This window comes from Silurus aristotelis (assembly GCF_946808225.1).
Source record: "Silurus aristotelis genome assembly, chromosome: 6".
In the NCBI taxonomy this organism is placed as follows: domain Eukaryota; kingdom Metazoa; phylum Chordata; class Actinopteri; order Siluriformes; family Siluridae; genus Silurus; species Silurus aristotelis.
In genome coordinates this window covers 6,556,125-6,570,993 of record NC_139579.1, presented here as the reverse complement: position 1 = coordinate 6,570,993, position 14,869 = coordinate 6,556,125, and the positions used below count along the sequence as shown (strand labels likewise).

The 14,869-nt window shown below is 37.4% G+C and overlaps 1 protein-coding gene and 1 long non-coding RNA gene across 2 annotated transcripts; one reads left to right on the top strand and one right to left on the bottom strand.

Moving 5' to 3' along the window:
• Positions 1-1,782: 1,782 nt before the first annotated feature.
• Positions 1,783-13,034, bottom strand: cacng8a (calcium channel, voltage-dependent, gamma subunit 8a). Its single transcript, XM_083544367.1, has 5 exons — positions 12,627-13,034; positions 7,446-7,673; positions 6,658-6,741; positions 6,346-6,486; positions 1,783-2,616 (listed from the first exon to the last, which is right to left on the bottom strand). The coding sequence occupies exons 1-5, from the start codon at positions 12,655-12,657 to the stop codon at positions 1,799-1,801; spliced, it is 1,302 nt and encodes a 433-aa protein (XP_083400493.1). The 5' UTR covers positions 12,658-13,034; the 3' UTR covers positions 1,783-1,798.
• LOC310727711 lies at positions 2,229-7,529 on the top strand. Its single transcript, XR_014534076.1, has 3 exons — positions 2,229-2,356; positions 3,590-3,720; positions 7,424-7,529. It is a non-coding gene; the product is annotated as an uncharacterized lncRNA (long non-coding RNA).
• Positions 13,035-14,869: the final 1,835 nt, after the last annotated feature.

Genomic DNA, 14,869 nt, shown 5'->3' with positions numbered 1-14,869 from the left:
CAAGGAAAATGAGAAATGGAGAATATGTCTTTATATACATTTTTTGCAGTGATTTTACAGAAAAACACATTTCACTGATTTCATACTCACCAACTATCAGGAGTCTTGCATTCGCTGGACTTCATTTTCACTAGCCAAGCTTTTGGTACATTCACAGAGCATCTTATCTGTATATTATATTTTATAGTGTATTTGTCTAGACACACTGTCTTGTAAAATGGAAAATGTTCGCATTAGTCCTAAAAATCTTGCTTCTAATATTTCTTGTAAAACTGTAATGTTTACAAATGAATTCTATGTGAATATCATTACTATTTAACGTTTTCCTTTCACACACCACCGTTTTTAAATCTTTTATAAATTAAAGCTGTTCTAAATGATTTTTTTTTAAGAATTGAAATACCCAAATACTTCGACTCTGCGAATGGACTGCTGCGGTCTCATGTGTGCTATGGTGATCTATATAACAAAATGTAAAGTATTTAGTATTTAGCTTCCCTGTTAGGAACAAATTAAAACTGCAATGCATATAAATATATACACATAATTTCAATTGCATACATTTAGTAGAATATATTTAGTTTTATTTGTCCAAAAAAAAAAAAGTCTTACACATATCCATATAGTTTTTTGTCTTTTCTGGTGAGGTTTTATAGGTATAAGTATTGCTCCTCTGGCAAAAGTCTTTCTTTTTCACTTTTACTTTTGTCCTTCCCTATAACTCAGTTTTCTAGTAAACAGTCTCTCAAACCTCTCAGCCCACTGCAAAAATATTAAGGAGACTAATTTTAGTAATTTAAACCAACATATTTATATGGAATCTAACTATTAAATACACCTACAATTACAATAAAGGAAATTCCACAAGTCTAAGTATTGTCTTTGTGAGAGCGACATAATAATAATAATAATAATAATAATAATAATAATAATAATAATAATAATAATAATAATAATAATAATAATAATAATAATAATAATAATAGTGATTGATGATGTCGCCAATAATGTCACAAAACCTCACAAATATGTACTTGCTTAACACTGAATGACATTATAAAATATTGTCAGAATGTGCAAGAAAAGAAAAATCACAGTTTAGTTCATATACTGAAATGGAAACCAAATAAAATCAGTTATTAAATAAACAATTTCATAACAAAAGGGAATTCTAATAACCCAAACATTAACATCTACAATAATAAAAGAGACTATATTGGAATGCTAAATAAGTAACAGGCATAAACCTGATAATATAATGCACTGGACTCAAAAGAGACCAAAGTAAGACCACCATCACACACATCAAGTATTTTGACATGAATCAGTAAAAGTGCGAATTTAACTCTATTTATGACTAAAGTCACCATGTTTGAAAACAGATAAGGAGAGAGAAAAGGAGGATGATTGGCTTATCTCTCTCTTTCTCTTCTCTATGTCCTCTGAGTCATCCTCCTTTTCTCTGATTCTCAGCCCTCTCTCTCTTTCTCATCTCTCTACCTCCCACGCTTCCTCTTCCTAACCCTCATTGCCTGTCTCAGTTTAGATTATCATGTTTCCTCTTCCATCTCTCACAATCGTTCCCTCTTTCGAAATACCTCTTTCGATACACGTCTGTCTCCCACCACCCTAACTCTCCCAAAAAATCCACCTTTCTAACCCTCAAAAATCGCCAGAGCATTCTCTTTTTCAACAAGTTTTGAAGCTATTGCCTTTCACCAGCTGTCCACATTCTCTTTTAGTTTCTCTTCTTCCCCACCAACCTTCCTCCCCCCTTTTCCCTTTTCTGAGTCCCGCATTACACCGGGGTTGTTCTCCTGTTGAGAGTATTGGTGTTGCTGCTATCGCCTTTCCCCAGCCGATCAAGCGTGCCAAGCCCCCTATCCCTTTCCATAGTCGCTGTATTCCCAGCTGTGAGTGAGGATTGCTGCACCCCAGGGCCAGAGGAAGACGAGGCATTGGCTGAAGCCAGGTTTGATTTGGAAAGGGATGGCAATGTCCCAGTCATGAGTGTCCCTGCTCCACCTTCCTTTGTCGGAAAGTAGTTGTGAAGCTGGTAAAGAGAAGCACGGTCCACTGTTCCGTACATGGGGGGTTTGCCTTCCCTGCCAAGTGTGTACATGGAGATGTCCCCAACTCCTCCTCCTCCTCCTCCTCCTCCTCCTCCTCCTCCCCCTCCTCCTGAATGTGTGTGTGGGTTAGGCAACGTAGCCACTGAGAAAGGTGGAGGGCCAGTGGCCAGTGGTGGGCTGAAGTTCTTGACACCAAGGCCGGGAGGTGAGGGGTCGCATGATCGTGGCGGCTCGGCTGTAGAGCGCGAACTGGAGCGCGAGGAGCGGCGGCCCCTGCGGAAGCGGTAAGAGGGTAGCCGCAGCACAGCAGAGGTCGTACTGTGGAAGAGGTCTGCACGTGAGCGGCAACGCAGTTCCTTGTTTCGCTCGATGTAGATGTTAACAGCCAGCACGCCCACCACCTCAGCTAAAATGAATGACAGGCCACCAAAGTAAAACGACCAGCCATAGGAGTAGTGCCACTTCTTGTCTTCGTCCTTCTTCGGTGAGATGTCGCTCAATGCCGCTGAGATGTACACGATCACGCCAATGATGTTACTCAGACCTAGTTTAAAAAAAAATAAAAAGACTGTTAATAATAAAGAGTATTAGACATCCTGTAAACAAATGCTTCAGAGGTCTGTTAATAGAGTGTGGATCTACATCAGCATCACCATATTCCGGTGCCATTTGTCAGCATTTTTAGAGAAAATTTGCACCTCTCCAAATCAATACCACTGATGTGTTGCAGCTTATCCAACACCCCTTTACACTAGTGGTGAACGTTTTGTTCATTTTGAATGAGTCTTTATTGTGAATCAGAAGAATGAGTCGTCCTAAAGAGTGATTTGTTCATATTCTATTGGATGCTTATGATCAAAGCGTCGCAAAATCTCTGTAGGTTATGTACAAGAAACAGAATTAAGTAGTTCACCTCGAGACTGTTCTAGTCCGAGTTGTTCATTCTTTTGTCACATGACTTGCCTTTATGCTATGCAGTGCATTACACAGGAAACAGAACTGAGAAGTTCAACTCATGAGTACTTCAGTCCGAGTCGTTCGTCCTTTTGTCACATGACTCCCTTATACGCTATAAAGGTGATTAAAGGATTTTTCTTCTGCTTTCGGCTCCTCCCATTAGGGGTCGCAACAGCGGATTATCCGTCTCCATACTACTCTGTCGTCCACATCTTGTTTTGCAGATTTCCTTGGTGGCGTCACACCTGTGACCACAGCACGGTAATTTAATTCTTTGTTAACGCACAAGATTTGAACTGAATAAAATCAAACACCTAGTAGACATCAATTTTAATGCTGTGCTCCTCACACTTTTATCGATTCAGATGTGTGGTTTTTGTGGACAAACTACACAAGAGATTTTGACATGGCTCACAAACAACCAAATAATTAGCTTGAAGTGATCCCAGGTGGAGTGTGTCTGATCCCCAGATTCCACAGTGATTTTACTTTCTCTTTTTTTAATCCGTGTTATTAAAATTTTTTCTTTCCCTGTTTGCCAATTCCCAGGTGCAATCCAGCACTCCCTTATCACACAACAGCTATCCATCATGGAGGATGAAGGCACACACATTCTCCAAATTATGTGAAGACAGCCAACCGCATCGTCTTGAACTATGCTGCGTCACAGGGCCGCATAACACATTTCTAGGTAAGTGCTATCTGCCTTCATCTGCATGCATGAGCTCAGAGACACCCACGAATAGCTGGTGTCACTGTGATTGACAGCAACGCGAGTATGCCAATGTTCCCAACCGGAAAGCATCACCAATATTTTGCTCCCTTGGCTCTTGGCCATGGAAGACTCTGGCAATCAGGATTAAAGCTCATGATCCCCTGAGAATATGGAGCAAATTAAAAACAGATAACACTGTTATATTTAAGTAACAAGGTCTTTTCTATGGGGCGCATCTTAGTGTACAAAAATTATTTGGCAGATACAGAAAAACGCATCATTACATAAACATAGCATTACCGAAGCTGGAGGTGTATGTTAAGGCTCACAGGCATAGATTTTATCTAGCAATGGTACAATGGTCCTTAGCCATGTTTTTCTCTGCCATCCCAGACTTAACATATGGACATGAACATGCTGGCAAAATTGGCACTCCAGCCATTAAAGAAACACTACACTATACATTCATTGTATATAATGTCAAAGTACATCAAAGACCAGAATTCAGCACCAAATGACTCCCTTTAGAGCAGAGGTGTATCTGAAGTGTAGATACCTTAATGCAAAACTTACTACATTACGAGTTAAAAGTCACCAATTCCAACATGACTTGAGTAAAAGTCTTGGAGTATCTGATTTAAAGAGTAATTGAGTATTAGTTCATATTGAATGTAGGTTCAAAGATGCACTAGCCCTCAACACCAAGACTCATGTAAGTGAAAAGCCAATAACAGTTGAGGTTTTATTTTCTAAAACGCAAATCAAATTCTACACCTCAACATTGCATTACCCGTCAACACAACAGCCTCTTCAACATGCCAGAATGTGATGTGATTCACCTCTCAGTCCCAAAAAGAGGCAATATTTTTTATTTAACTTTAACAAAAGCTGGTTCTCAAAGTTGTTGTAATTTATTTTAGCTTCTTTTTTAACTGAAAATGAGGCCAGCAGTGTTAGAAAGTCGCTCACAGCAGATGCGAGTAGAGGAATGTTGAGCCTTACATCTTCAACAGAGGTAATTTGTAAAATGTTTTCGGTAACAGTCAGTAAGTAAAAAGTACATAAACTGAATCATAAATCTAGTGTAAAAAAATCTAGAGTAAAAATTGCTTATATCTTTGATACTCATTAAAATACTTCAAATACCTAATAATCATTTGATACAGTAATGAAGTACATTTACTCACATACTTTACACCGCAGCTTAAGAGCAACTCCTAAAACATTTCCTACCAAATTGATCCGAGGACATTTTCACTTACTTGATGAATTCATCAGAACTCCTACTCTGACATACTGATCCATTGCTGGCCTTTTTTTGTGTCTGACTGGCCTATGTAATCTCAACAGCCAAAGGATTAGTTCTGTCTGGTTGCCTTCATTTCTAAAGCCAGAAAAATCTAATACCAGAGATTATGATGCTGGCTCATATAAACCACTGGGAATCCCGTGTGCTCAGCTTTCTACTAGATCCATCATCCATGAGCCAGATCCTGTGTCTTACCACTTTAGACTGTTGATAGGCAATGTGTCAAAATAAAGAGTCTAATGGCTACATGAAGTAGGTGACAATAAATAAACTCTTGCTAACTCATCTTTGCCAATCTGATCATCTAAGGCAGATATTATGGCTTTGCAATATTTTCTAGTTATATTCTATTTACTAAATTAATTTGCTGACAAATAATCGAGGTATGAGACGAATCACCCCAATTGCTTATATGAGAAAGGGCAAAATATCAACTAAGGGAAAGACAGTCCTTGTTTATCGGTTTATTGTACCCTTTTCCTTTTTAAACGTCATCTATCATCACAATAGTTGATCTATAATAGTGCTAAACCATCTGCATGACAGCTCCTCGTCAGTTCTGACAGTTATCCTATCCTTATCCTCAGGCCTCCAGAAAATCATAATGTTTTATGCCTTCTTGTTTGTACCTACAGTGTAAATATGATCTTATTCATTACATCAATTGATTGCTATATTCATGCTCTTGTTACTAAACCATTTCATACAATTGCATACTGAATCCACAACTATAGCTGAACGGTGAAAGAAATTCAAGTTATCCTTGTGAAAATTCTTGACTTAATACTTTTTTCATATAGTGTATGTTTACGTTTGAGATGTCAGTCATGTTCATGACCGGTACAATCACCTTTCAGAAGTCAAACAATCATCATTTGAGGAAGTTGAGCATCCAAATTAGAAAAGCAGTGAGCGTACCGCCCAATAAATATTGACAGTTTTTTTTCTGTGGGCAAAATCAAACCCACCACCAGACAAAACTGACAAATTAAAAGCTTGGTGTCCATTGAACATTAATGTTTTATCACATTACAACATGGGGTATTGTAATCTGTTATAAAAATCTATAGATGCTTTGCTTTAATGGAGTTCTATAGGCAATGTCTTACATGTAAAAGGAGATTTACACAATGAGGTATTTGATCATTTGAATCTAAAAAATATTGTATTTCACCTAGAGATAAGGATTATATAGACATTTCAACATTTAATATAGAAATTGGTAGCAGTTATAAGAAGACTTTATACCGAAAACCAAGCATGTAGTTTCAAAAGCAATTGTTTGTGCCTACCTGCAACCACAAACAAAATGCCTGCTCCCAGAATAATGTGTCTCTTGGTCTTGTAGAACCGACTGGATGCCACACATACCCCACCTAGCAGCAACAGTATAGCACTGAGAATGGGAAATATACTGGAGGCCCTGACTACACCTGGTGGAATAAGGAAAAAATAGGAGAAGAACATAATTAGAAAAAAAAGAGAATAGAGGGGAAGTAAGATGTCAAACACATCAGCGACACCTCTCTTTATTGTACGGCTCAAATCTGACAACACAAACCATCGGCTTATACACGGAGGAGCCACGAACACATGCGACTCACGTAAGAGGTACTCTGCAGCATCCTGGTCATAATCCGCATCCTCTGGGAAATGGTTGATCTGGGAGCACACACCTCTTTTTAACCCTGAGAGAGAACCAAATTAATAAATAGCATTTCTGCTGTAAAATTTGAATTATTTTTACATTATTTAAAAGAAAACCCACATATTATAAGGACCACGGTCCTATACAGCTTTGATAATTGCATCTAATATTGTCCTGAAAGTCTCAACAGTTTTTTCGATTCTCTATTTCTTGCTTTTGAACCAAGACAGCTGCACGATAGCAGAGGATTCAATACATTTTAGCAGGGTGACTGGTATTTCTTAGCTTACATTACTGTTTTTTTTTTTCATGCAATTATGCAGAAAACAAAGCATGCACTGAATGACACTATTGACCTTTAATAATTCATCATATAATCACAGCCATTTGCACTAACTCTTGAGGAATAACAGAAAAAAACAGCATTTCAGGATTTGACCAGAGGATTAGTATTGATATACTAAACATTTTTTACAGCGTTCTAATATGGACGTCTTTCTCCAGTTGTGGCACAAACACAGCAAACATCATTCGCATCAAATTCAGTGCATGCCACAGATAAGCTTGTGCTTGTCCTGAAATATCTGGTATAGAACATTTCAAAGATTAGTGATGACTTCATTTTGCTATGCTCTGCCTTATAGACCAATACAGAGGTATATACACGAGCATACTCTTTGTTGCTTGCTTGCTTTTTGGCTCCTACACAGGCTCCTATGCAGTACAAAGATGCATATGCTGTACCTTCGAGGCAGCAGATTCTCCAGAGGCCGGAGTGAGTGAGGGCTCCGGGGTCTTTCTTGTCCTTGTTGTGGGGGTCATCCTGAGAAGAGTTGGCAGTACTGTTGCAGATAAAGGCACGTGCGTACAGCCAGTAGTCGGTGCCGATGGCCACTGTCATCAGGGCAAATGCAGCAAAGGCCCCCACAGTGGTGAGAAGCACCTGTATGCCCCTTTCACACCATACCATTGCTGCCACAAGTAGAAAAGAACAAAAGTTTGGTAAGACAAATATATAATAAAAAATTTAATATAATTATAATATATAATTATATATAGAATTATATATAGAATATATATATTTTTTCCAATTTAAACTATTTTTTGTGTTTTGTATAGCATATCATATATCATATCATATCATATCATATCATATCATATTATATCATATATCATATCCATATAAAGGAAATAACAAAATGATCTGTAAATATGAAAAAAGGTGCATATTTATACATACACATATTTATGCATATTCAGCAAGTATTAGATCCTGAGAAATAGATGTAAGTAAATGTAATTGTACAGAATCTATAAATCATGACTGTTTAAGCTTTTCAGGTAATCATACTTCATTTTTGCCATAAACTCGTTTATAGAAAGCCTGGCTGGATCATTTTGGCTTGAATTTTATACTTAGTTGTTTTGGTTTTTTTTACAGATCAGATTCACAAAAGATATTTTGGTTTCATTAAGAAACATTGTTTTATAGATACAAAGGGAGTAGTTAAAATCATAACTTAATTGCTTCTTATAGGTCCTGGATTCATCGTGGAAAGGAAGCATCTGTGGCACTATAAATAAACATGTGAGTATTTAACACAGATCTCAGGAATAAGAGTGGTGAAAGGTAACACAGCTTGAAGTGTACAAGATGTTGGATTTCAAAGAATTGAATGTTTTTTTTACATAGATTCAGGGATCCTAAGTGGTACAACAAGAAAGTGTCCTAGACAGGATAATTGGTCTTGCTCATTAAGTGGGAAGAGGTGACATTTCTTGGTCCTTTGTCTGTTAGAGCAATGCTAAACAATCTCCGTGAGCTCACATATGTGTAAGAGGGCTTGTTGTTGTAGTGATACAGCAGAGTTTGTTTGCTAGATCTCAGAGACGTGCAGCAATAAGAAAATGTGAGAATAAAAAGAAAATGTAAGAATAAACTAAATATAATTGCACTCGATTTTAATAAAATGACTATGTACAATGAAATATATGTGCAGTTACACTGTGCAAACGGGATTATCAGAAATTTTGCGTGATATACTAATAACTGCCCGGGTTTGATCCCCGGTCAGGGAATCAACCCCAGCCATCAGGGTTGCACAAGCCTTAGGGCCCGCTCCCAAGCTCGGATAAATGGGGAGGGTTGCATTAGGAAGGGGCATCCAGCGTAAAAACATGTGCCAAATCAAACATGCGGATGGTCCGCTGTGGCGACCCCTAATGGGAGAAGCTGAAAGAAAGTTTTATACTAATAACTGCTAACTAATAATAATGATGATGATAATAATAAATAAATCATAGTAGTCTGGGTGTAAAGTGTATTAGGTAATACTACTAAAGATCTGTGGAAAAGCTAATGGAAGAGGGGGCAGGGGGCAGAGCTTTCTCTTACATGCCCCAGTGTTATAGAACAGTTTTCCAAATAGTGTTCAGGACACAGACATAGTCACAGTGCTTAAGATTTAAAATATACAGTATTTGTTTAGTCAAGTCTTTTTTTAATAGGTTTCTCTTTGGTAAAGGAGCAGATCTGGGAGGAATATGGTTGTAGAGTGTTTTGGTAAACTGGGAAGATTAGATGATGTCGTCCTCCCACTCTCAAGAATTCATTCAAGTTTATTGAATAATAATGCATGTTTCTCGCCATCCCTGTTGCCCCCATCAAGTTAAAAAAGTTCCTGAGGTACCACTGATCCTCCCCCTTTCTTCTTTCCTGCATAATTCCCTCTGACACCCAACCTCTTGATGGACTTCTTTTCTATTAGAGACCACTCACTGCAGCTGAATATGGTTACACATAAACACTTTAAAAATCCATGACGTTACTGTGAAAAGTTAAACTCAAGAACAATGATGATGGACTGTAATTTATGGAAACAGTCTGCTACAACTGATTAGAACCACCGTTGCCATGAACAGTTTTGCATTTGTGTCGATCAGTGGCAGCTTCAACAGTGATGGAACTGTAATGAATAAACAGTTGGTGCCACCCAGATGAGGATGGGTCTGGTTCCTCTCAGGGTTCCATCTCAAAGAGTTTTTTCTGGCCACTGTCACCACTCCACCAGCAAGCCGCTCATTAGGGATAAACTTACATGGATGGATTTATACATGTACAATTTATGTTCATGATCTAGTCACTGCTGTAAAATGCTGCTGTTGGACAATTGTCAAAAGCACTATTCAATTAGAATTAGTAATTTAGTCAATTGTATTCAGTGTTAGAGACCCGATAGTTACCATCTACAGCGTAAAAACAAACAGTGAACTCACACATAATAAAATGTAATACTGTATATAATAATAATAATATGATATACTTAATATGCTAAAAAATAGTAAACCAAAAATCTTTTTTAAAAAAATGATTCCTTGTTGTTTGTACAAAGCTTAATTTATGTGTATGTTGGTCAAATTTCTATCCGACTTCCAAAATGAATGAATCTTCTCTCACACCTTTGAGTGTTAAAAAATTGTATAATAACCTCAAAAACATGCAATGAAAAGCTTGTCTGGCCAAAAACTCCTGTGGCAGCTCTTGATAGTGCCTCTTCTATGCAAATGCAACTATGAGTCATCTGGAGTACTAATGAGCTGATAAATGCCCACGTGATTTTGATTTACATATACAGTTTACATAGTGATGCTAAACATTACTACAACGTTCCTACGTGTTACAATTGTGATAAACCATTTTCTGTGATTTTTATAGATATTATGCATATCATCTATGATTAACTGTAATATTGGTTTCGTTTATTTAGCTAGAAATCCAATATTTTTTTAGGTTGGTCAGATTAATATTGATATTGATATTCTTAGATTGACAAGGACACTGGTCAAATTATGAAGAATAAATATGTATGTGTATATTTGACAAATGAAGAACATCCTGGTAGTGTTTGGTCATTTTACACATCAAAACTCAAAGATCCTGCCAAATTGCTTTCAAGAAATGTTATTTATGAATTATTGCAAACTGTAAGGAAGTAGATGCCAAACTCGCAAACATCCTGAACCATCTAGAGACGTACCAGTGCCAATTGGATCCCACTACATGTGTCGAGTTTTGACATTGGACCTACTGGAGTGTTTAAGGGCTCTGGCATGGAGAAGCTGATGCTGGATCTGTGATGATCACAAATGTTGAGCTCAGTAGCTCCTACTTTTATACCAAAGACTGTTGAAAGAACATTTACTTATAATCTTATACTCCAGTGCTCATGTTAGTTCTCACTCTCCAGTGTTCTGTATTGTTGAAAGATTTATGATCAAACTCTTGATGTCACCCAAATGAGGATGGGTTCCCCTTTTGAGTCTGGTTCCTCTCAAGGTTTCTTCCTCATAACATCTAAGGGAGTTTTTCCTTGCCACAGTCACCACGGCTGCTCATCAGTGAAAAACGCACACCATTCACCTTAACTGTTGATTTCTGTAAAGCTGCTTTGAGACAATGTCTGTTGTGAAAAGCGCTATAGAAATAAACTTGACTTGACTTGACTTGACTTCTAAGGTTGTAAAAATGTAAGTATTATGTATACTTTTGATAGTGTAAACAGTGCACAGGTAAATATACAAATATCTACAGTTAGTAAAAGCTTATTGTTTTTGTATGTGTTTTTTTTTTCTAATTCAATCATATACATTAATGACATATAGATATAAATGTTCATTAAATATAATTATTATACTTAAGCAACATTTTAACAGCAACAAAAAAATTGACCAAAGCAGTAGCAACATCTGTCATGTACACATGAGGCACCCCAGTGAATCCACTTTGCAAAGCTTTAGCAATCAATCATGCTGCCATTTTCTTTTCTTTCTTTCTTTCTTTCTTTCTTTCTTTCTTTCTTTCTTTCTTTCTTTCTTTCTTTCTTTCTTTCTTTCTCTTTCTTTCTTTTTTTTGGATAAAAACATGCAATAGAGCAGTAGATAACTCGCTTGCTGTACATTTGTAGCTCAAAATGTAAATGAAGAGTAAGTGTAGATGTTCATTATTATTATTATCATTATTATTATAACCTTGCTATCTTTTGCTGACACTAACAACTTGAATTCTTACATTTTGAAACGATTCTCTATTGATCATTCAATGCATTCGGTTTGAGGCTGCTTCATAACCTGATTGCAGTGACGTCAAAATGTTGGATAATCCAACAACCTTAACTAATCAGAGTGCTGGAATGCTTTCACCTGTGCACTCGTCTCCTAAACCATCAGTTTGAATAGAAAGAAATAAATCAAAAATTGCCTGAAAAATCTCATTTTATAAAAGACACATTAAAAATGTAAAAGTTTAATTTCAGTCTTAAATAAATGATTTATATGTGTATGATGGTGGTATTCAGGTAACATTGGCATTGCCTTTATATTGTAAGTAAACTTTCAATCTGTTACAATGGCAATATAAAAAAGCAAAAATTATTACTAATATTTGTAATAAAATATCAGAATTGTATAATGTTGAAAACTAATGGCCTAACCGACTTATATAATATTTATAGAGTGTGTCTGTGTGAAGAAGAAGAAGAAGAAGAAGTGTGATTTCAAATAACATTAATGCTATCAAGAATATTAGTTCTAATCTGTAGTACACGGGATTGACTTGCACATATCTTGTCTTGAATAACATTTTACATTTCACCTGAAATGACTAGGTAGAGGTCAACCTTTTTTCGAAAGCTTGTTTATAATACAAATTCCAGGCTCGTATGGCAGCATCTTGAAGGAAATTAATCTACATGTACACAACCTGAAGAAGAAGATCATTTGGAGATAGACCACAAATGAAAGACATATATTGAGACGTGTGTAGCCAGACCTCATACACACTCAGTTGCGAATATTTACCAATCCTCCAGCCTGACCGAAGCTCCGTGGCAATAAAGTGAATGCTTTTGTATGTATCTGTGTGGTTACCTGGTGGAATGTGTCTTCCCTTGCCATCCATCCCTGCAGCACTCTAGTCCTTATCACAGGAGAATAAACCGCTCAATCTGTCCAAGCAGCATCCATCGACTGTTCTCCCTCTCTTACCCTCTGTCTCTCTTCCTGTCTCTCTCACACGCATTCTCCCTCCCTCTCTCGCTCGCGCTTTCTTTTCTCCCCTGTTTTCTTGCCTGTGGGTGGGAGGAAATGTTCTATGTTTTGTTTCTTTTGTTTTCTCAGAAGGATATCGTGCAAAACAATTCGACTATTGCTTTTCTGAATTGTGTTCACTCATGGTTTCGACTGAGACAATCAAAGGCGAACAACGCAACACGCTGTTTAGAATCCACCTCCATTTAAACAAGCGTGTACATCTCGAAGGCTGAAAGAAACAAGAGAATCAGTGATATCTCTCCACGTTCACAAAGGAGAGAGAAGTGTATAAAAAAGAGAAAAAGGGATAACGAGAGTGTGCGCCATACTGTCACCATGGCAACAGTGCATTTTAAAGTCGAGAACAGAACAGGATGGCGTGTGTGTGTGTGTGTGAGTGTGTGTATGTGTGTAAGATGTACGTGTGTGGTGAAGGGGAGTTGATATTGGCGACTGAAAAGGAGGGGTATGTTCAGCAAAGCATAATTGCTTATTTGAAAATCCTTAACCGTGTTCAGAACACTGCTCTTCAGATCAAGTCGAACTAAAAGATGGCAAATGCATGCAGAGTGATGACACCTGACAGGATCAGCATATCAGTCTATCACTACATTTCAGTTTTTTCCTAAAAGGACAAAGCCCAGCCAGGTCAATTCCACTGAAGAAGCAAGCATCATTATTACTAGTTTATTATTACAATGAATAAACTATCGTTCACCTTTAATATTAAACCCAGAGTTCAATATGTTACACATGTCAGGTGTCACAGAATCACTGGATTTAAACTGCACTCATAAATAAATAGAGAGAGGGAGAGCAAAACTTTATGCTTGCAAATATGGTTTAGAAATAGGAACTAATAGGAGTAATGAGTGACAGTGACCTCTGCTGGCATAATATAGGAATGGAAAGTGTGGCTGTGGCTCATGAAGCTTAAACTTCCAGAACCTAAACTTTGTTCAAGGTAATCAAAGTACAAATAAAAGTATTTTGCTGTCCTCAAAGATGAGTAATTAACTAGTATTTTATTTCTCAAATAAGAAATAAAACTTTTTCTATTTCCAATCCAGCTGAATTTCCAATATATCTGACTTTACGAGGTATCGCAGCCAAGATCATGTACTAATTGTGAACCCTTAATAAGGCTTTGGCCTAGGCCTAGGAACACTGTAAAATCAACAATTTAGAAAAAATATATGGCACAACCAATGATCAAGCCGTTGTTTCCAATTAAGGAGCTGGACAGGAATAATTGTGAGGGAACTGGCAACCTGATACATTAAGACATACATGGTCCAGACAGCCAGAGATCTGCGTTTAATGTGAACATTTATTTTAAAACAAAACTCATGTCAGCAAAAACTGAGAATGGTTTAAAAAAGATGATTTTTGTTTCAAATGGATGTGACAAATACAGCTACTGCTAGTGCCATACTGACTGATAGCGGGGAGAAATAGGCAGACAGATGGATTGGTAGATAAATACTGTATCTATGTATGTATGTATGTATGTATTTACTGTATATAGGTATGTAGGTAGGTAAGTTTGACTAAAAGACAGGAGGTGAAGCTGGAGATAGCAGAGCTGAAGATGTTGAGGTTTCCGTTGGGAGTGACGGTGATGGATTAGCAATGAGTTTATTAGAGGGACAGGGCATGTAGGACATTTTGGAGACAAGGTGAGGGAGGTGAGATTGAGGTTTGGCATGTGCAGAGGAGGGACATGGGGTATATCAGTAGGAGAATGCTGAGAATAGAGCCACCAGGAAGGAGGAAAAGAGGAAGACTGTGGAGTAGGTTTATGGATGTGGTGAGGGAAGACATACAGGTAGTTGATTTGAAAGAGGCAGATGTAGAGGATAAGGAGGGTATGGCGACGAATGATCCACTGTTGCGACCCCTAATGGGAAAAGCCGAAAGAAGAAGCGATGCTGGGATTTAAACTGGTGTCCCAATACTTTTGTTTATATTGTCAGTGTATGTTAAATCACTACTTACCTCAAATGTGTGCGACTTTGGAGAATATAAACGTGACATCTAGTCATTAGGAATAATACACATGATTCACTGTATGTGACAAG